The 23,509-nt window shown below is 40.9% G+C and overlaps 1 protein-coding gene across 1 annotated transcript in view; it reads left to right on the top strand.

Moving 5' to 3' along the window:
• Positions 1 to 23,509, top strand: part of NWD2 (NACHT and WD repeat domain containing 2) — a 378,873-nt gene that overhangs the window by 209,626 nt on the left and 145,738 nt on the right. The window contains exon 3 of the mRNA XM_069744623.1: positions 7,295 to 7,411. Within this exon, the coding sequence (XP_069600724.1) occupies positions 7,295 to 7,411 (117 nt within the window). The remainder of the gene's footprint in view (positions 1 to 7,294; positions 7,412 to 23,509) is intronic.

Here is a 23,509-nt window from a genome sequence, read left to right as displayed (position 1 = left end):
GGGATTAGGGTTAGGTTTGGGATTAAGTTTAGGGTTGTGATTAGGGGTGTATTGGGATTAGGGTTAGGTTTGAGGTTAGGGTTGAGATTAGGATTAGGGGTGTGTTGGATTTAGGGTTTTGATTAGGGTTATGGTTAGGGTTGACATTAGGGTTGTTTTGGGGTAAGGGTTGTGATTATCGTTAGGGTTAGTGATTAGGATTATGGATCAGGTTGGGATTAGGGTTAGGGGTGTGTTGGGGTTAGGGTTGGAGCTAGAATTGGGGGATTTCCACTGTTTAGGTACATCAGGGGGTCTCCAAACACGACAGCCAATTTTGCGCTCAAAAAGTAAAATGGTGCTCCCTCCCTTCTGAGCTCTGCCGTACGCCCAAACAGTGGGTTACCCCCACATATGGGGCATCAGCGTACTCGGGATAAATTGGACAACAACTTCTGGGGTCCAATTTCTCCTGTTACCCTTGTGAAAATAAAAACTTGGGGGCTACAAAATCTTTTTTGTGGAAAAAAAAATATTTTTTATTTTTATGACTCTGCATTATAAACTTCTGTGAAGCACTTGGGCATTCAAAGTTCTCACCACACATCTATATAAGTTCCTTGGGGGGTCTAGTTTCCAAAACGGGGTCACTTGTGGGGGGTTACTACTGTTTAGGTACATCAGGGGCTCTGCAATCGCAACATAACGCCCACAGACCATTCTATCAAAGTCTGCATTCCAAAACGGCGCTCGTTCCTTCCGAGCTCTGCCGTGCGCCCAAACAGTGGTTTACCCCCACATATGGGGTACCAGCATACTCAGGATAAATTGGACAACAACTTTTGGGGTCCAATTTCTCTTGTTACCCTTGTGAAAATAAAAACTTGGGGGCTAAAAAATCTTTTTTGTGGAAAAAAAAAATATTTTTTATTTTCAAGACTCTGCTTTCTAAACTTCTGTGAAGCACTTGGGCATTCAAAGTTCTCACCACACATCTAGATAAGTTCCATGGGGGTTCTAGTTTCCAAAATGGGGTCACTTGTGGGGGATTTCTACTGTTTAGGCACATCAGGGGCTCTCCAAACGCAACATGGCGTCCGATCTCAATTCCAGACAATTCTACATTGAAAAAGTAAAACGGCACTCCTTCTCTTCCAAGCTCTGCGGTGCGCCCAAACAGTGGTTTACCCCCACATATTGGGTATCGACGTACTCCGGAGAAATCGCACAACAACTTTTGTGGTCTAATTCTAATTTCTCCTGTTACCATTGTGAAAATCAAAATTTGGGGGCAAAAATATCATTTTTGTAGAAAAAATACGATTTTTTATTTTCACAGCTCTACGTTATAAACTTCTGTGAAGCACATGGGGGTTCAAAGTGCTCACCACACATCTAGATAAGTTCCTTAAGGGGTCTAGTTTCCAAAATGGTGTCACTTGTGGGAAGTTTCCACTGTTTAGGCACACCAGGGGCTCTGCAAACGCAACATGGCGTCCGATCTCAATTCCAGACAATTCTACATTGAAAAAGTAAAACGGCACTCCTTCCCTTCCGAGCTCTGCGGTGCGCCCAAACAGTGGTTTACCCTCACATATGGGGTATCGACGTATTCAGGAGAAATCGCACAACAACTTTTGTTGTCTAATTTCTCCTGTTACCCTTGTGAAAATAAGAATTTGTGGGCGAAAAGATTTTTGTGTAAACAAAAGCGATTTTTTATTTTCATGGCTCTACGTTATAAACTTCTGTGAAGCACTTGGGGGTTCAAAGTGCTCACCACACATCTAGATAAGTTCCTTAGGGGTCTAGTTTCCAAAATGGTGTCACTTGTGGGGGTTTCCACTGTTTAGGTACATCAGGGGCTCTCTAAACGTGACATGGCGTCCGATCTCAATTCCAGCCAATTCTTTATTGAAAAAGTCAAACGGCGCTCCTTCACTTCCAAGCTCTGCAGTGCGCCCAAAAAGTGGTTTACCCCCACATATGGGGTATTGGCGTATTCAGGAGAAATTGCATAACAAAATTTATGGTTACATTTCTGTTTTTACACATGTGAAAATAAAAAAAATGGTTCTGAATTAAGATGTTTGGAAAAAAAAGTTAAATGTTCATTTTTTCCTTCCACATTGTTTCAGTTCCTGTGAAGCACGTAAAGGGTTAATAAACTTCTTGAATGTGGTTTTTGAGAACCTTGAGGGTGCAGTTTTTAGAATGGTGTCAAACTTCATTATTTTCTATCATCTAGACCCCTCAAAATGACTTCAAATGTGATGTGGTCCCTAAAAAAAAATGGTGTTGTAAAAATGAGAAATTGCTGGTCAACTTTTAACCCTTATAACTCCCTAACAAAAAAAAATTTTGTTTCCAAAATTGTGCTTATGTAAAGTAGACATGTGGGAAATGTTATTTATTAACTATTTTCCGTGACATATCTCTCTGATTTAAGGGCATAAAAATACAAAGTTTGAAAATGGCAAAATTTTAAAAATTTTCGCCATATTTCCGTTTTTTTCATAATTAATCACAAGTAATATCGTAGAAATGTTACCACTAACATGAAGTACAATATTTCACGAAAAAACAATCTCAGAATCAGCGGGATCCGTTGAAGCTTTCCAGAGTTATAACCTCATAAAGGGACAGTGGTCAGAATTGTAAAAATTGGCTCGGTCATTAAGTACCAAATTGGCTCTGTCACTAAGGGGTTAAAGAAAAACCTTTGAAGAACAATAATATGCCAGTGACACTAGCTGAAGCTCTGGAGGTGTGAGGAGGACCATTGGAAGAGTTATGGACCGTATTGAATCATTACACTGATGAGAAAAGGACTTATTCCTTTAGCTTCCATCTCCAAATTTAGCAAACTTAGGGCACAATTAAAGGGGTTGTCTGGCCTTGAGATGAGCGTGCTTATTAGATATAATAAATCATGAATAGGAATTCATTATTAATCTTAGACTTTGCGTGGATCCATATTTTTGTGTACATGACCTACGCTTGAGATATATGTGAAAATGGTTGTTACAATATCCATGCAAAAAGATCAATGTTTCTTCCTAACAGAGTAACTGTGTTAATGAAGACGAGCTAGAAATAACAGGCATCCAGATCGCTGTAATCATTCCTTCTGTTATGCTTATCTCTAGGCACAGATGCTTGTAGCTAGAAAATGTTTGGCTCCAAATAATTTGTCGTGTTAAGAAAAAAAAAATTCACAATGTATTAAATATAAAAAGAAAACATGTTAAAAATATTTTTAGGCAATATTCTACTTTAATAATAATAATCTGAAATTTGTTCGGGCTCTCGAAAGATGCCAGTGCTGTACCAAAGATGAATTAACATTAATTCCACCTTAATTGTACAGGGGGATGTTACTAATGAATCTAATTGAAGCAGTTGTAACCAGTTTTCACTTATTTTGCATATAGTGAATCAGCATCAGTGTGAAACTTAAATATACTGTATCCTATTGGTTGACGGTCAACAGATGAACACAACCGATTGGCCAGGAGATGCAGCACAGCTTTTCAAGTTGACAGCGGGAAGAGACGCCCACACTGAACAGTTAGGCTATGTTCACACATTTTTTTTCCTATTGGCAGTAAAAAAGCTGCAAACAAAAAGCAAGTTTTGAAGGCTTTTTTGCTTCTTTTCTTGCTGCGTTTTTTTATGTGTTTTTTTGCTACATTTTTCAGGATCCCAGCGTTTAGCTTTGCTTCCACCATACAACCATAAACAATGCAAAGTGTTAGGGCACCAATGCAAGGCATATGTGAAAGCATAAATCATTTTTGGAAAAATGGTCAAATAGATCAAATTATCTAATGGAACAAGATTTTTATGCTTAAAAAAATAGTGAGTATTCCGAACAAAAAAGTTCATGCGTTCATGAAAAAATACATAATTACAAATTCAACAACAGTGGGGGGAGTTGAATTGGTCTGGAATAGTTTATCTAAGACATTAGCAGAGCATTTTGTAGGTGGGACTCTGTGTACTTTCACACATTGGTCAGGGCCATTGAGTTGGTCAGGCATTGTTCAATTTTACACATTGGTCAGGTAATGTTTAATTTTATACATTGGAATAATAGCAAAAAAACAGGGCACTCAATAGAAGTAGGTGCTGTAGGTGCTCAAGTAGGGTGTCCAACCCATAGAACAATACAAAAAGAACTTGGCCTTCGATATGTGAAAAAAGTGCTTCCGTTTATTAGTGCATCCAGACAGAAATGGCTAATGAACGTTTTCGGTCCATCATTGGACCTTCATCAGATCATTCTTTGATATGAACTATGAATACATGAAATGAAACATGAAATGAAAAAAGATCAGAAAGACCTAAAATGTCACATGATGCAAAGAAAACGAGAAAAATACAAGTATCAATAATATTCCATCTATGTTGGTCGGCCATTGAAATGTTCAGGCAATTATTTAGTTTAACATATCACTAATTTAATGATACTATACTAATCCTAATTGCCATTCTCGCATGAGGACACCAAGACATTTTGGTTTAAACTTGAGAAAATCACAATAATAAAAGAGTTTAACCTTAATGACAGCCAATAAGTCTTTTAACTGATCTGAGATATTAGAGAATAGCCTCCCCATACAGGTGACAATCCAGCATCTGTCGGCTGTGCACTATAGCTGACAACTTGCTGCATCAGCCACGATCAGTGTTTGCACCGTCCAACTCTGTTTAACACCTTAGATGCTGCTGTAAATAGTGACTACATCACTATAAATGGTTAACAGAGTGTGGGGGCTTCCTCTTTATCCAAATTGGTGCCCTCAGATGATCATTTTGTGGTCCTGATGTTTGCGATGGCAATTCACGACCAAATAGCGGCCTTAGAGTCTGTCGGCTGTTGTAACCTGTTCAGAAGTTAGAGGCATTTAGGTGGTAAAAATACACATTTTTATTTCTGTCATACCACTTTGCATTAATTCCTGTAAAGCACCTGAAGGTTAATAAACTACCTGACTGCAGTTTTCAATATGTCAGGGGGTGCTGTTTTTAAAATGGTATCACGTTTGGGGGTTTCCCAATATATGGGACCCCTAAAGTCACTTCAAACATGAATATGTTCCTAAAAAAATAAATTTTGTAAATTTCCTTGAAAAAATGAAAAATTGCTGCTACATTTTTAAACCTCCTAAAATGCTAACAAAATAAAATTTACAAATGGTGCTGATGTAAAGCCGACATGTGTGAAATGTTATTTATTAATGTTTTGCTGTGGTATGACCATCTGGATTAAAGGGATAATCATTCAAATTTAGAAAATTGCTAATTTTTTAACATTTTTCTCACATTTTTGATATTTTTTTTATAAATAAACACAAAACATATTTACCTAAATTTACCATTATCATAAAGTATGATGTGTCATGAAAAAACAATCTCAAATCACTGGGATTTGATGAAGCGTTGCAGAGTTATTACCACAAAGTGACACTGGTCAGATTTAAAAAATTTGGCTCCGTCACTCTGCTCTACCTGCTTTTTTTTTTACTATAAACACGGCAAAAACTGATGGCAATTTTTTTTGCTGCGTTTTTTTATGGGGTTTTTTTGCACTTATTGCTTTCAATGGTTGAAAAAACGCTGCAACAACAATGAAAGAAGTGACATTCTATAGTATTCAGATTTCAAGAGAGCATCAGTTTTCCAATTCAGTCAGGAACCAATGTGTGTGCATGAAATTTCTAAAATCTCTTAGCTTTTGCTGTTTCTGCAAAAAACAGCTTTTAATTTGCCTAAAAAAAACACAGCAAAAAAGCAGCATGTGAACATATACTTATAGAAAGAATATGTACATTCACAAAAAAAGAAGGAAAAGAGCAAAAGTATGCAGATTACAGGGACTAGGGCGCATTTATCATAGTATATAATGTCTAGACAGTGCGAGTTTGAAGTAGACATTTTAAAATGCTACAAATTTATCATAAAGAGTCATTATTTTTGCCATATGATAAATATGACACATCTTTAGCCCGTCTAGTCTACATTTACACCAACTATATGTTGACATACTTTGTGCAAAAAATACGCACTAATACATTGGAGCTTTTTTTTTCATTTTTTACTTCTATTTTTTTGCAGATGGTGCTATGTTAGGCCACAAAGCTCGTACTGAACCATGCTATTTTTGGTCAAGGCACAGATAGTATATAAAACACATAATAAATATACCGTAATTCAGCTCTCGAAAGAGCCATCTCACACCCTAATTGCCCTGCGCTTAGTAACCCGATGTTTACCCTGGTTACCCGGGTACCTCGGCATCGTTGGTCGCTGGAGAGCTGTCTGTGTGACAGCTCTCCAGTGACCACACAGTGACGCTGCAGCGATCGGCATCGTTGTCTAGATCTCTGCAGCGTCGCTAAATGTGACGGTACCTTTAAAGTCAATGGGGCTGGTTGGAAACTTTAGTAGGCAAGGTGTGGGCATTTTGTTACTCTGATTAGTTTTATTTGTCTTGTTCTATAACAGAAATACTTAAATTATATCGTAGATGTGATTGAATCCTTAGCTGTGTGCCTGGAGAAGAGCAAAAAGAGGAGCAGTAACCTTTGGTCTGGTCCTTTGTTGAATGTGGACTTCTGTGGTCTCCTCAGCCCGACTTCTCTTTGTCACTTTCTAGGCCTCGAGATGTCATGGCACATTGTGCACAACAATATCAGAATGTCGCTGGGCCTAGAAAGCGATATAAGTGCCCAGAAGATGCTGCAACAAAGGACAGAAGTCAGTTCTGGGTGCCTTAACACCCTTTGCTCATCTCTACAAGTGAACACTAAAATAACAGGTTTACCTAGTGAACCAGTATGGTATGAGAAAGTCTGTGGCTTCCACAGGTTATTCTCACACCAGTTAACCATTTACACATGGCCTGTTGTGAACTGGGCCATAGAAAATAAAGCTATTCTACTATAGAGTAGTCGCAAATAATCTTTCTTGACTGTAACAACTTTGGAATAGGAGATCTTATCATATAATTTCCCTTTTGTTATTACTAAGAAGCACAGGACAATTAAATCTAAATATAATTCATGATAATCCAGTTTTTCTGTAAATTGTGTGCATCCCCCATAATATCATTGTCTCTAATTACAATTCTTGGTACTTGAGGACTTAGTCATACAGTATATACAGCAGTATAAATAATAGGATATCACACAACCTTGGGCAAGTCAAAAATACATCTAACACAATGAGAGCAAAGGGACAATACAATTAAAGATGATTTTACTATTTCCTCCTTCCGTTTGGAATACTAATATGTAACCTTAAATCCTAGGCTATAGACTTGTATTGGGGGATACCAGAAGAAGAATGGGATAGCCCTGAACTGCAGAGGACTCGTATGAGGTTGTTGGAGGAGTGTCTGAAGACATCTGCTGGACCGTGTTTTGTGGTAAGTCGTATACATGTTACCATGTTACATATCCAGTAATAAATTTGTGCGCTAAAACAAATATGCTCATCCCCATATCTAATATTAGGTGGGCAAACAACCCTGTCTATATTGTTTTACTTGAGCAAATATGACAATTGTAAAATAAATGCACTACATGAAAAAAGGTTTTTCAGCCAGACTACGTTCAACATGCTTCAAAAAATTGTGTAAAAAATGCTATGATTTTAACACACCTCTACTTATGAGTGAGTGTGCCCTTCACTCCATTGCCACAGGTGCATAAAATCCCACCCCATGTCATGCCGTATGCCTTCACAAACATTTGTGATGTAATGGCTAATTCTAATTAGAATGTGGTCCTGTAATAGGATGCCATCATTGTAAGAAGTCATATCTTTCTCCTAAATATTCCACCATCAGGTATGAGTGATATTATTGAAAAGTTGACTGAAGCACACTAACTCATCCACACAGCACTGCAGGCATTTTTTATCTGTATTTTCTTTATGATTTATTTTTTCCTATGTGCCTTTTCTATGTTTTATGCCCATCTTTTCATACTGTACTATGTATTGCATACCTCACATGTGTGTTTATTTTATTCCTGCCGCGCACACGGTTTCCTAGTTACTGTTATGCTGGGCGCCGCCAGACGCGCATGCGCCGTGGAGTCCTGGACGCGCCGACATCTCTGAAGTCCTCCTCTAGGCTTTGGTGCGGGCCAGTGACGTCACAGGAAGTTTTTCCTTTGACCCGCACCGGAAGCCGGACGTACGGACGAGTTGTGCGGCGGCCCCGACCCAACTCCACATGCGCTCACAGGTGCAGTGCTCAGTGGGCTCTATAAATAACTGTGACATGTCCGGTATACCCACACTGCCCCCCGAAGAAGCCCGCAATGCGAAACACGCGTCGGGGCATGTTTTATGCACAGTGACTGCGTTATCACCCTCTGACATGGGTAAGGTTTGTCCCTAACCGCTGCTGTCTTGCACAATTGCACTTTAGCATGAGCACTTTTTTTAGGATGGCATGAGTACTACTCTACTTATTTGATCGCGGCCAGATGTCTACAGAGATCTGGGATGTTTACCCAATATGTATTATACTTTTCTCTTGACCTCTGGTCGTGTGGCTTTTTGCTATAGGTATAGGGCCAACATTATGGTGGTATAGATTTTTCCTGACCCGTCTCTTAGGGGTGATTTCTTGCAGCTATTGCGCATATTGTCTTTTGCTCTTTTATCCCCTTTTTAGACACTCGTCCATAGAAATTCATGTGTATGTATATTGGGCCATTGTGTTCTTTTTTCTTTTTTCTCTTTTTGTAACCTATGTATTGTTGTCCATGTTGGATTAAATAAAATTTATACCTTTTTATATTTATGGTTGGACTTGTGTAATTAAATGAGTCTTGAGCTCCCTTCCCCCATATAGGCATTATATAACTCATCCACAAAGCAGAGTCCAAGTAAAGTTACAGAGCGGAGTCACCGAGTGCTGAGGAGCAGAAGTCGCTTATGATTTCCTGGTTGAATAAATGAATCTGAGTTTGGCCAATGCCAGGAGAACGTTACTCGCCTGACTTAATTTTGGTGGAGAAGGTATAATGCTGGTGGTTCTTTTATAGGAGACAACGTAGAACCTTTAGATCCTATGAAGGGAAATCTTAATGCTTCGGCATACCAAGATATTTTGGACACTTGTATGCTTCCATCTTTGTCGTAACATTTTGAAAAAGGCCCTTTTCTGTTGTAGCATGACTGTGTCCCAGTGCATGAAGCAAGGTCTATAAAGCCATAGTTGGGGGAGCTTGGTGCAGAGAAAGTTGAGTGACTAAACAGAGTCATGACTTCAATAAAGTCATACACCTTTGAGATAAACTCGAATGAAGATTGACAGCCCAGCCCTCTCAACCAACATCAGTGTCTGACCTCACAAATGCTCTTCTGGGTGAATGGGCAAAAGTTCCTACAGACACACTCCAGAATCTGGTAGCTGATATATCTGCAAAAGGACCAACTCCATATTGATGGATTCAGAATGTAGGCATAATCTGTGTCCCATTACATTTGTCTACATGTGTTTGTAGAAACAAGTGGGTGGATTTAGACCTAGAATATTGGTATTGGTTTTGGTAGCATCCATGTATAGTTGTATATCATCTGTTTATGGAATGGCTGTAACCTTAGGAGGTTGAAAGGATGAACTGAAACATAATGATTGCCATATAAAGTACTGTTATATCAGATTTCACTTTTATACTATGGATGGTAAATATTTAAGATAAGCCAGTAAGAGACCTTGGTAACTTGAGATATCACAAGGTGAATTATGCTAAACCTGCAGTTCATATTAGTCTATGTAATACTGAGCCATCTAGTGGTTTGCCCTCTAGAGAATATGGAGAGTTGCTGATTCAAACCATTTCATTACACCATTACACCTCTGAATATGATCAGTTTTGTCCATATTAAGAGCAGAACTGATGCTCCAGTACAAAATCAATGACTAGGGTCTTGACGAGTATTAGTTGCACATCCAAAGTCTTAGAAAGTTACCAAAAATCCAGAACTTGTTTTATAGTGGGAATAAAAACAAAACCATTAATTGAAATATCAAAACTCAAATCATAGCATGACAATGATGCCATTAATAAGAACCACAAACAAATATCGGTTCGAAACACGTAAGGTTTTTTTTAATTCTATCTCCAAGATGTCCTGTTTTTTAACGTTGCACAATTTTAATTTGGATGTTTCAATAAAAGTTTTATTTTTATTCTCACTGGAAAACAACTCATGAATTTTCACTAACTTTCTAAGTCCCATCCATTCCACATCCAAGCTCTACAGTTCCTTTCACTCATTGAGGTTGGCTTCATCGAGTTGCATCAGTAATTTAAGGGGTTATCTAGTTTCCTAAAAAAAAATAGGAAAACAACAGAGAATTTTATAAAACATACCGAGTAATCGCCTCTTCTTACTCCTGCTGATCAAGCTCTGATGCCCGGGAGATCTTTGTGGTCTTTATTGACCGGTGGCCAGCTTGGGACTGCTGGAAAAGTACAGCACAAGCTGACCACCACCAAGGAAAGACCGGGAAGACTCCTGAAGTGTCTTCGCTGGATGTAAAGATTTTTCCATATCTGGTATTACAGTTTAGCTCTATTAAGTTGAGGGAGGCTAAGCTGTAATCCTGTATACCCCCTGATGAGGCAGTAATGTTGGAGGAAACAGTGTGTTGACTCTATCGAAGCTTCTTGACAAGTTACACTATTGAAGCAGGAGAAGTTTTGTCCATACATGGAGTCCGATCACACTACATCTTAAAAATGTAAAATCAAACTCCCAAAGAAATAGGTAGATATTAAATAATACTATTTTCAACCAATATGAAAAATAGTAGATGAATGAGTAGTTTTCTAAAATTTCCTCCAAGAACACAAGAAGATCCTATTACTAGATCACATTAGTTTTTCATAGTTCTCCTGCATGCAGTACTAAGCTGTTGGGCACAGTATCTGGCACAGTCTCTACAGACATATTAGAAGAGTGTACTCTGAGAACTGTCAAAGCAGTCTGCGTGACAAAAACATTTGTGCAACTTGTTGTCTTGCCACTATTTTAGTATTCTGACTTTGCTGTAACTAAAACAGTCAAATCGCAGAAAATTAGCATGTCCCGTGCATTGAAGTCTATGGCAAGTGTGCTGTGTACCATTTGTGACCAGCAACAAAAATTCCAACACATTTGGAAACATTTGCGACTCTGTGTTCCCATCGCAGGAGGTCACAGGTCACAGTTCGACACCATAGAAAATAATAACATTCATAACCCCATGTTGCTATGTGTCATTGCGATTACAGTGCCACGTGACACATGGCACCATGTAGTCCTAATGTTTCCAGATAGGTCGCCTTTCCACAGAAATCTTTCTGATATTTTTGGAGTAAGTAACCAGTTATAAAGGAAAATCCATATCTCCTTTGTTTCGTTGACGTTTTCTTACCGTATTTTAAGAACATCACACAGCCTGTAACACAGCCAAGCAATTTTAGCAGGTGATTCCTTGTGGGACTCGCCAAATTGGCCTAGAAGAATTCCACAGAGTGTGCGAGCAGCTGCGTTATATCTGTACCCTTAACACTATTGCACAGTCTATAAAAAGACGGCTTCAAAACACGTCTAAGAATGTTATTTAATGAGAATCTGTCACGGAGAAATGAGGACATCGATAAGAAGCCCTGGTAACACAAGCTCGTGTCCCGATTTGGAAGTCTGGAAGAAGAAGGGTCTCATCTTTTGAAACAGTCTAAAGGAAAATCTGTCTTTTTTGTCCATAGCAACCAATCACAGCTCAGCTTTCATTTCATCAGAGCAGTTTAAGAAATGAAAGCAGCATTCTGATTTTTCTTTTTGACAGTATTAATTAGGTAAGTTTTATAGCACTGCACATCCCTCTCATTTGATTGATCAAGTGAGAGCCTTTGGCCAACTCCATGAAAGATTAGTGTAAGGCCCCCTTCACATGTCCATTTTTCATGGCCGTATGTGGTCCGTTTTTTAAGGACCGCAAATACGGACACACACCCATTGTTTGTCACGTTTTGCAGCACGGTCCACAAAACATCCCATACACATGTACACTGATAACACATGGATGACACGTACCGGTGCCTGGGAAAAAGCAGTACAGTTTGCGCTGTTCCCAGGCGCCGGGCGCTGAAGTTAATTCTGATCATTGTCGCCTGGTCCCCTGTAGCTCAGCCCAATCAGGTGACAATAATGGGAGTTGTATTCAGCACCCACTATGTACATCTTTTGTTAAATTCAGAATTAAATTATAAAAATTGGCATGGGCGAACACATAATTTTGATAACCAGCAGAGGGAAAGACAACAGCTGGGGGCTGATGTTACCAATCTGGGAAAGGGAAGGGGACAATATCCCAAAAGGTTCCAAGGCTATTAATAACAGCTCACAGCTTTTTGCTTAGTCTTTACTGGTTAGTTTATGGGGGACCCCAGAAAAGACATTACATAGGGTCCCCTATAAATTCTAACCAGCAAAGACTAAACAGACACCTGTGAGCTAATATTAATAGCCGGGGAAGGGGTCAAGAATATTGGACCCCCTCCCAGGCTACCAACATCAGCCTTTAGCCACCCCAGAAATGGTACATCCATAAGATGCGCCAAATTTGGCTCTTAGCTTCACTGTTCCCACTTGCCCTGGTGCTGTGGCAAGTGGGAAAAAGGTTGATGTTGATGTCAGTTTTGCATTGTCAGCTGACCGCAAGCCCAGAGGACAGTAATGGAGAGGCATCTATAAAATGCCCCCATTACTAACCCCATAGTCATATTGTAAAAAAGACAGCAATAATAATAATAATAAAGTCCTTTAATTGTAATAAACACACACTTCATAATCTATCTCTGCTTCATCTGGATGCCTTGCTGACCTGTGGCATAATGCAACCGTTCAGCCTGGCATCAAGGCGACACTGAGCTGAGTGTCAGAGTGCAGCTTCAGTGTTGAGTGGAAAATAACCTAGAAACATCTAGGGCTAATGACCCTTTCCCATATTATTAAGGCTAGGTTCCCATTGCGTTAATGGGATAACGCTAACGGACTGCGTTGCACGGCGAAAATGTCGCAATTAACGCCGTGCAACGGGTCCGTTAGCGCACCCATTGACAGCAATGTGATTTGTGCCAGGAGTGCATCGCTAACGCATGCCATTTTCGGCACGCGCTAGCAATGTGCCGTTCTTGCAGTGTCCGAGGAGCGTCCGAGGTCCGTCCCTCGCTAGCGCAGATCGGGGATCTGCGCTAGCGGGGACGGCGAACGCGGCCCCAAAATAAACATTGCGTTAGCACAATCCGCTAGCGCTATGCGCTTAACGGATTGCCCTAACGCAATGGGAGCCTAGCCTAATATCAGGCAGCAGCGGTTGGCTTTCCCTCTGCTAATTATGAAAATTGCACGGCGCTTACTCCATTTTTTATTTGAATTTATTTATTTATTTAAAAATAAAAAACAAGTACAGAAAAAAACACACAAAGCACTGATTATATAGCACACTGACATATTTCTATCTGTCTATCTACAGTGCCTTGCGAAAGTATTCGGCTCCCTGGAACATTTCAACCTTTTCCCACATATGATGCTTCAAACATAAAGATGCCAAATGTAAATTTTTGGTGAAGAATCAACAACACGTGGAACACAATTGTGAAGTTGAATTAAATGTATTTGTTATTTTAAATTTTTGTGGAAATGCAAAAACTGAAAAGTGGGGCGTGCAATATTATTCGGTCCCATTAATTTTAGTGCAGCAAACTCACTCCAGAAGTTCATTGTGGATCTCTGAATGATCCAATGTTGTTCTAAATGCCTAATGATGATAAATATAATCCACCTGCATTCAATGAAGTAGCAAGCTGGGTGACAGTTAGGAAGCGGGGGAGAGGGAAGAGTGCCAGGGAGGCTAGTCCTGATCTGGAACACCCCAATAAGTTTGCTAAGTTGGCAGATGAGGGGGGTGCCAGTACAGGGGTAGCACTGCTGCAGCCAGGCATGTCCTCTGAATGCCGGAGGAGTGACTGCTCCAGTAAGGAGGGAAATAGGAGAGCAGGGCAGGCCAGACAGGTGCTGGTAGTGGGCGACTCAATTATTAGGGGAACAGATAGGGCAATCTGTCACAAAGACAGGGATCGTCGAACGGTGTGCTGCCTACCTGGCGCTCGAGTCCGACACATCGCTGATCGGGTGGACAGATTACTGGGAAGGGCTGGTGAGGATCCAGCGGTCATGGTGCACATTGGCACTAATGACAAAGTTAGAGGTAGGTGGAAGGTCCTTAAAGATGATTTCAGGGAATTAGGCTGCAAGCTGAAAGCAAGGACCTCCAACGTGGTATTTTCCGAAATACTGCCGGTACCACGTGCCACGCCAGAAAGGCAACGGGAGATTAGGGAGGTTAATAAGTGGCTCAAGAATTGGTGTAGGAAAGAGGGGTTTGGGTTCCTGCAGAACTGGGCCGACTTCTCAGTTGGCTACAGGCTCTACGCTAGGGACGGGCTGCACCTCAATGGGGAAGGTGCATCTGTGCTGGGGGAGAAAATGGCTAGAAGGTTGGAGGAGTGTTTAAACTAGGAATTGGGGGGGAGGGTATTCATTTTATAGGAGGGGAAGATAGTGCAGACAGAGACCTGGGCACAAATATGGAAGTTGGGGGTGGCGGTGGCATGGGGGGTGGGGTCAGAACAGTTAATAATTTAAGAAATAGAAGTACAGAGAGGAACATAAAGTGCATGTATACTAATGCCAGAAGCCTCGCCAATAAAATGGACGAATTAGAACTAATGGTGTTGGAGCATAATTATGACATGGTGGGGATATCCGAAACGTGGCTGGATGAGAGCCATGACTGGGCTGTTAACTTGCAGGGCTATAGCCTGTTCAGAAATGACCGTACAGATAAGCGAGGGGGAGGGGTGTGTCTATATGTAAAATCGTCCTTAAAACCCATCCTGCGCGATAATATAGGTGAATTTAATGAAAATGTAGAATCCCTGTGGGTGGAGATAAGGGAAGGGGGAAAAAATAATAAATTACTGATAGGGGTTTGTTATAAATCTCCAAAAATAATGGAAGCAATGGAGAATATCCTCGTAAAGCAAATAGATGAAGCTGCGACTCAAGGAGAAGTCATTATTATGGGGGACTTCAACTACCCTGAAATAGATTGGGGAACAGAAACCTGCAGTTCCAGCAAAGGTAATCGGTTTTTGACAACTATGAGAGACAATTACCTTTCACAACTGGTTCAGGACCCAACAAGAAAGGGGGGCACTGCTAGACCTAATATTAACCAACAGGCCAGACCGCATATCAAATATAAGGGTTGGGGGTCACTTGGGAAATAGCGATCACAAAATAATAAGTTTTCATGTATCCTTTAAAAAGATGTGTAGTAGGGGGGTTACAAGGACACTAAACTTCAGGAGGGCAAATTTCCAACGGATGAGAGAGGATCTTGGTGCAATTAACTGGGACGATATCCTGAGACACAAAAATACACAAAGAAAATGGGAGACATTTATTAGCATCCTGGATAGGACCTGTGCACAGTATATATAGAAATAGGAGGAAACCAATATGGCTAAATAGAGCTGTAAGGGGCGCAATAAGTGACAAAAAGAAAGCATTTAGAGAATTAAAGGAAGTAGGTAGTGAGGAGGCATTAAATAAATACAGAAAATTAAATAAATTCTGTAAAAAGCAAATCAAGGCAGCAAAGATTGAGACAGAGAGACTCATTGCCAGAGAGAGTAAAATTAATCCTAAAATATTCTTTAACTACATAAATAGTAAGAAACTAAAAAATGATAGTGTTGGCCCCCTTAAAAATAGTCTGGGTGAGATGGTGGATGAGGATGAGGAAAAAGCCAATATGCTGAATGACTTTTTTTCATCAGTATTTACACAAGAAAATCCCATGGCAGACAAAATGTCTAGTGATAAAAATTCCCAATTAAATGTCACCTGCTTAACCCAGCAGGAAGTGCGGCGGCGTCTAAAAATCACTAAAATTGACAAATCTCCGGGCACGGATGGGATACACCCTCGAGTACTGCAGGAATTAAGTACAGTCATTGATAGACCATTATTTTTAATCTTTAAAGACTCCATAATAACAGGGTCTGTGCCACAGGACTGGCGTATAGCAAATGTGGTGCCAATATTCAAAAAGGGAACAAAAACTGAACTCGGAAATTATAGGCCAGTAAGCTTAACCTCTACTGTGGGTAAAATCCTGGAGGGCATTCTAAGGGACGCTATACTGGAGTATCTGAAGAGGAATAACCTCATGACCCAGTATCAGCACGGGTTTACTAGGGACCGTTCATGTCAGACTAATTTGATCAGTTTCTATGAAGAGGTAAGTTCCGGATTGGACCAAGGGAACCCAGTGGATGTAGTGTATATGGACTTTTCAAAAGCTTTTGATACGGTGCCACACAAAAGGTTGATACATAAAATGAGAATAATGGGGATAGGGGAAAATATGTGCAAGTGGGTTGAGAGCTGGCTCAGGGATAGGAAACAAAGGGTGGTTATTAATGGAGCACACTCGGACTGGGTAGCGGTTAGCAGTGGGGTACCACAGGGGTCAGTATTGGGCCCTCTTCTTTTTAACATATTTATTAATGACCTTGTAGGGGGCATTCAGAATAGAATTTCAATGTTTGCAGATGACACTAAACTCTGCAGGGTAATCAATACAGAGGAGGACAATTTTATATTACAGGATGATTTATGTAAACTAGAAGCTTGGGCTGATAAATGGCAAATGAGCTTTAATGGGGATAAATGTAAGGTCATGCACTTGGGTAGAAGTAATAAGATGTATAATTATGTGCTTAATTCTAAAACTCTGGGCAAAACCGTCAATGAAAAAGACCTGGGTGTATGGGTGGATGACAAACTCCTATTCAGGGGCCAGTGTCAGGCAGCTGCTACAAAGGCAAATAAAATAATGGGATGCATTAAAAGAGGCATAGATGCTCATGAGGAGAATATAATTTTACCTCTATACAAGTCACTAGTTCGACCACACTTAGAATACTGTGCACAGTTCTGGTCTCCGGTGTTTAAGAAATACATAGCTGAACTGGAGCGGGTGCAGAGAAGAGCGACCAAGGTTATTAGAGGACTGGGGGGTCTGCAATACCAAGATAGGTTATTACACTTGGGGCTATTTAGTTTGGAAAAACGAAGACTAAGGGGTGATCTTATTTTAATGTATAAATATATGAGGGGACAGTACAAAGACCTTTCTGATGAACTTTTTAATCATAGACCTGAAACAGGGACAAGGGGGCATCCTCTGCGTTTGGAGGAAAAAAGGTTTAAGCATAATAACAGACGCAGATTCTTTACTGTAAGAGCAGTGAGACTATGGAACTCTCTGCTGTATGATGTTGTAATGAGTGATTCATTACTTAAATTTAAGAGGGGACTGGATACCTTTCTGGAAAAGTATAATGTTACAGGGTATATACACTAGATTCCTTGATAGGGCGTTGATCCAGGGAACTAGTCTGATTGCCGTATGTGGAGTCGGGAAGGAATTTTTTTCCCCAATGTGGAGCTTACTCTTTGCCACATGAGTTTTTTTTTGCCTTCCTCTGGATCAACATGTTAGGGCATGTTAGGTTAGGCTATGGGTTGAACTAGATGGACATATAGTCTTCCTTCAACCTTAATAACTATGTAACTATGTAACCTGTGTGTAATCAAGTTTCCGTATAAATGCACCTGCTCTGTGATAGTGTCTGGGTTCTGTTTGTAGCACAGAGAGCATCAAGAAGACCAAGGAACACAACAGGCAGGTCCATGATATTGTTGAGGAGAAGTTTAAAGCCAGATTTGGATACAAAATGATTTCCAAAACTTTAAATATCCCAAGGAGCACTGTGCAAGCGATCATATTGAAATGGAAGGAGTATCATACCACTGCGAATGTACCAAGACCCGGCCGTCCCTCTAAACTTTCATCTCAAACAAGGAGAAGACTGATCAGAGATGCAGCCAAGAGGCCCATGATCACTCTGGATGAACTGCAGAGATCTACAGCTGAGGTGGGACAGTCTGTCCATTGGACAACAGTCAGTCGTACACTGCACAAATCTGGCCTTTATGGAAGAGTGGTAAGAAGAAAGCCATTTCTCAAAGATATCGATTAAAATTGTCATTTAAAATTTGCAACAAGCCACCTGGGAGTCACACCAAACATGTGGAAGAAGGTGCTCTGGTCAGATGAAACTAAAATCAAACTTTTTGACAACAATGCCAAACTATATGTTTGGCGTAAAGGCAACACAGCTCATCACCCTGAACACACCATCCCCACTGTGAAACATGGTGGTGGCAGCCTCATGGTTTGGGCCTACTTTTCTTCAGCAGGGACAGGAAAGATGGTTAAAATTGATGGGAAGATGGATGCAGCCAAATACAGGATCATTCTTGAAGAAAACCTGTTGGAGGCTGCAAAAGACCTGAGACTGGGATGGAGATTTGTCTTCCAACAAGACAATGATCCCAAACATGCAGCAAAATGTACAATGGAATGGTTCACAAATAAACGTATCCAGGTGTTAGAATGGCCAAGTCAAAGTTCAGACCTCAATCCAATCGAAAATTTGTGGAAAGAGCTGAAAACTGCTGTTCACAAACGATCTCCATCAAACCTCACTGACCTCGAGCTTTTTGCCAAGGAAGAATGGGCTAGAATTTCAGTCTCTTGATGTACAAAACTGATAGCGATATACCCCAAGCGACTTGCAGCTGTAATCGCAGCAAAAGGTGGCGCAACAAAGTATTAAGTTAAAGGGGCCAAATAGTATTGGACGCCCCACTTTTCAGTTTTTGAATTTACATAAAAATTTAAAATAACCAATACATTTTGTTCAACTTCACAATTGTGTTCCACTTGTTGTTGATTCTTCACCAAAAATTTACATTTGGTATCTTTATTTTTGAAGCATGATATGTGGGAAAAGGTTAAAAAGCCGAATACTTTCACAAGGCACTGTATCTAGGTGTCATTATTAAGATCTTTTCCTAATTGGAGACAGCTAATTTAAATACTTTTTACGCTGACAGCATTGCCACAAGTGTGATCTACTTGATGAGAACCAGTTCCTCTAAAAGTTGTGCTTGCTTAAAGGTGATTTCCGGGTTTGCAAAATCCAATTTCATGACTTCAGTTTATTTTAACCCCAATTTCCATTTTTGCGTTTTATTTTTTCTCTCCCCTTCTTCCAGAGCCATACCTTTTTTATTTTCCTGTCCACATAGACCTATTAGGGCTTGTCTTTTGTTGGACAAGTTGTACTTTGGAATTACCCATAGTATTCTGGGAAATGGGAACAAAAATTCCAAGTGGAGAGAATTGTGGAAAAAAAACAATTTTAACATTGTTTTTTGGGAATTGTTTTTACAGTCTACATGATTGGGTAACAATGAGCTCACAATATGATCAGTATGATTACAGTGATGGACATGTGCAGTTTCTTTATTATCTTAGTGGTGAAAAAAAAGTCAGAAGTTTAAAAAAAAACATTTTGGGGGTTGTATCGTCATTTTCTGAGACCTGTAATGTTTTCATTTTTCGGGCTATTGAGCTGTGTGACATCTTATTTTCCGTAGGGCGAGACAATGTTTTTCAATTATACCATTTTGGGATAGATATGGTGTGTTGATTGCTTTTTACAGAATTTTGGCATTTTATAGGTCAGCAATGTTAGAGGCATATCCACACTAAAACACACACCATTACTTGCCAAATATGGGGTCAAGTATGGTTGAGCCTACTTCATGCACCAACTTGCGCCGTTCATCTGGTGTCTGTATGCAACGAGCAGAGATCACGAGGTAGAAAAAGCCAGGGTTTGATATATTGGTATTTACATACAACAATAACTTTTAAACAACTAGAGTTAGTAGATCTGCAGTTCAACAGTATAGGGAATCACAGCAGATTTCAAATAAGCAAGAATGTCTCTCAATACTTAACGATAGTGGTGCGCCCAGTCTTGGGAGTCACCACGTGGGTTCTCACTCGAAGTTCTGACCCTAGTGGGGGTCGCCGGGTTTTCCCACTAGGCCGCAAGTCTCTTCCTGACGCAGTCTAATAAAGCCAGTTGACCCTCCCACACACCAACCGGCCCCCTTTCAACCTGTAATCCTAGTCCCAACTGACTCCAGTACTGTAGGTAATTACTGGATGTCACGACCCTGCTCACTCGCATTATTTTTCATTTCTCCTGTCGCAGTCGCTGCACGGCTCTTCTCAGCATGACGATCAGCGGAAGTCTCTCAGGCTCGGGGCAGCAAAGACCGGGCTTCAGATCTTAATAGGTGTAGTCGGACTTTGGAGGCTTGACCAGCGCAGGGTGCAGATTCCAGCTCTGACCAGTGTAAGCCATACTCAGGAATATCTTCTGGGGGATCTGGACCTTGCGAGGTGGTGACCGACACCTGGTAGCACAGACTCACCGCTGAGGCCTGTCATGCTGGTCTCAGTGGTATCTCTGGAGCACGTGTGCTCCGCTTTCTTCCCCGGCACCAAAATCCCTCATGGTTCGGCGCACAGGATCCTATCCCCTGCAAATCTTCTAGCACACTTTGGTTCCTTTTGATTTCGGCTGGCCAGCAGATGGCAGTCTTTCCTCATTAATGGCACATCCTGCTATAATTTTCCAGTGGTCTCATGGCTTTTTGGTACACATGTACGGCAGTTGTCGTGAAGGGGTTTAAAAAGAAACTGCGCTTTACTCAACAGGTCAAGAAAAAGATTCTCTGCCACATCTCCCAGTGTCTGTTAGGCTGCTTTCACACATCAGGTTTTTGCCGTCAGGCTCAATCCGGCGAATTTGGAAAAAAATGGATCTGGCAAAAGCTGCCGCCAGATCATTTTTTTTGTCATAGACTTGTATTATCGCCGGATTGCGCCAGATGGCCTCGAGTTTCGTCTGTCTTTCGCGGGATCCGGCGAAAAGTATTTGTCCGACGTCTTGATAAAACTTACAAAGTTAAGTTTTTTGTCTGCGGTGAAAAACCGGACAGCGCCGGATCTTTGCTGGAATGGAAGCCTATTGGCGCCGGATTCCGTTTTTTTTAACTGTTCATGCTCAGATTTTTTTATGATCCAATTAGCTGGATCAGCTAGTTGGATCTGTCAAAAAAATGGATCCGTCGCATCAGTTTTTCGCAATCTGTGACGGATCTGTTTTTTTCAACATTCGCCGGATTGCAAAAACCTAATGTGTAAAAGCAGCCTTATAGTCTGCAGTGCTGAAGTCATGTGAACAGCTCTGCAGCTAATAACTAACCTCAGCAGATGTGCCTAAGTTGACATCTTGCACCTCATAGATCTATTGAGCCGGAGTGTAGCACCCTGCAAAGACAGGCGTCACAAATACAAATGTCTGTTAACTTTAATGGGGGAAGAAGCCAGCTCTTCATCAATTTTTACACACATGTAATTAGTGTAAGGGTTATTGTGAAGTTTGTTGGGTAGCTTCTCTTAGAGGAGAACTACTAAGCCCAAGAGAAGCAACCCTGCACCCCTGGGATTGAGTGGTGCTGGAGATTAAGGAGGCCAGCCAGTGCCTTGTAGTCGTTGTCGGGACTACAGCGAAATCTGTCCAGACGTATGAGACATAGTGTCCTGTGTGGTTCAAGAAGTGCCCAGCTGCCAGATGACGTCAGTTAGAGATCAGACATGGATTTCTAGACATGAACCTTAGTTGTCAGTGGTGGGAAGAGAGCTGAGGTACTTTCCTGTAAGTCTGGGAGTCCTTGGATGCCAAATTCCAGGCTGAGAGGAGAAGTTTTAGTTCACATATAGTGCTATGTGCAGCGAAAATGAGGAGAGCTGCTACACATTACCAGAAAAGAGCTGAGGTTCATCACACCATGAGGGGCAGTTGGCTGAGTGTACATAATAACTATGGAGAGCTGTCCTGCATCCCTACCACAACTTTCCGCTTTTTATTCTGCTGATGACGGCCTGCCGGTGAGACCACCGCAACAGTTGTCCACCATTATGCCCCGGCTCGGTGGAGGTCGACACAGACACACTGACTGCAGTGTTTGTTCACATGCTATCAGTGATGCAGACAATAACTGACACTGGGAGCAGCAGTGGAGATTCAGCATTGGACTCGGGGCGGGTAAATAAAGAACAGTTTGTTTTGTAAAAACTAAGCACTGCCTGGGCACTTTAAAGGGGTTTTCTGGGACATTAACATTGATGGCCTATCCTTAGGATAGGTCATCATTGTCTCATAAGTGGGTTTGCGACACTCGGCACCCCCACCGATCAGCTGTTCCCAGTGTTGGCCAAAACTGCTCAGTTATGGAGCTCTACAGCTCTGTATAATGGCCGCGTCCAGGTACTGCACATCCGCCCTCTCGATTTCACATTGATGACCTATCCAAAGGACAGGCCATCAATGGCCATTAATGTTCAAGTCCTGGACAACCCATTTAATTTGCTTTTATAAATAAATAATTTGTACCATGAACTTTTTTCTTAAATTGGTAAAAATCAATTACGTTATAAACAGAATCTAATTCACTAAACTCCTGTTGCCCTACTGTCGAAGGCGGAATTCACATGAACACCTGTGTGCAGTGTTAGGCATGGCGGGCAAGCTGTCATTAAAACTAGTACTATCTTGTCCGCAAATCGGACGACACTAGTGCCCTCCTGCCTTTCCTTCTAGAAAATTGTACTAGGACATTGACTTACATCGATTATTATACTGTTTGAGCATAATTTGTTGTGCATTCGGACAGCACACTGACAAATACATTTATCTGACCTGCTCTTCAGTTGGATGAAAATTTTGGTTCAGAGGGAATTGGAGACCAACTCACCTATATAAAGTGACACATTACATTTAACACGTACATGTCAGTGCAGGGGATTTTCAGAATACTCTTTCATGTTTATACATGAGAAATAACACCATATCTGACCGTTATGTGATTTGTACCTTGAATTTTTCACCAGTTTTTCATTCTGCAGCCTCTACGTTTGATTTTCAGTTCTCCCTGAGCTGGTGGGGGCAGAGTAGCTGCTGTGATGTCTGATATGTTCCTAACTCATCCTCCCTTCTCCATGGAGCATAATTGGAGGAATTACCTGATACCTCACTATGTTTGTGGTTCGTCTTGCTTTGGCCGTTTTTTTCCTGAGTGGATCATGAGTTCCTGGAACAGGTAGAAGAAGAATAAGAGGTTCTTAAGTGGAAAAAGAAGCAGATTTCTCTGATAAGATACATTACAAAGCTTCTTATATTCATTTGTAGTATAATTTCAGGCAAGGTTTGTTGAAACAACAATGACCATGTAATGTCTTGTGTCCATTGCTTGGCTTAGTAGTCTTTGGGACATATGAAAAGGATAAATGTCTGTACCTAGGAGTGTAACTGTAATAGGTGCAGAGGTTGCAGTTGCATCTGGGCCTTGGAGCTTAAGGGGTCTAAACGGTCCCAAGACCAATACTATTACA

Source organism: Ranitomeya imitator, chromosome 1 (genome assembly GCF_032444005.1).
Source record: "Ranitomeya imitator isolate aRanImi1 chromosome 1, aRanImi1.pri, whole genome shotgun sequence".
NCBI classification, from domain to species: domain Eukaryota; kingdom Metazoa; phylum Chordata; class Amphibia; order Anura; family Dendrobatidae; genus Ranitomeya; species Ranitomeya imitator.
This window is presented reverse-complemented; position numbering and strand designations above follow the sequence as displayed.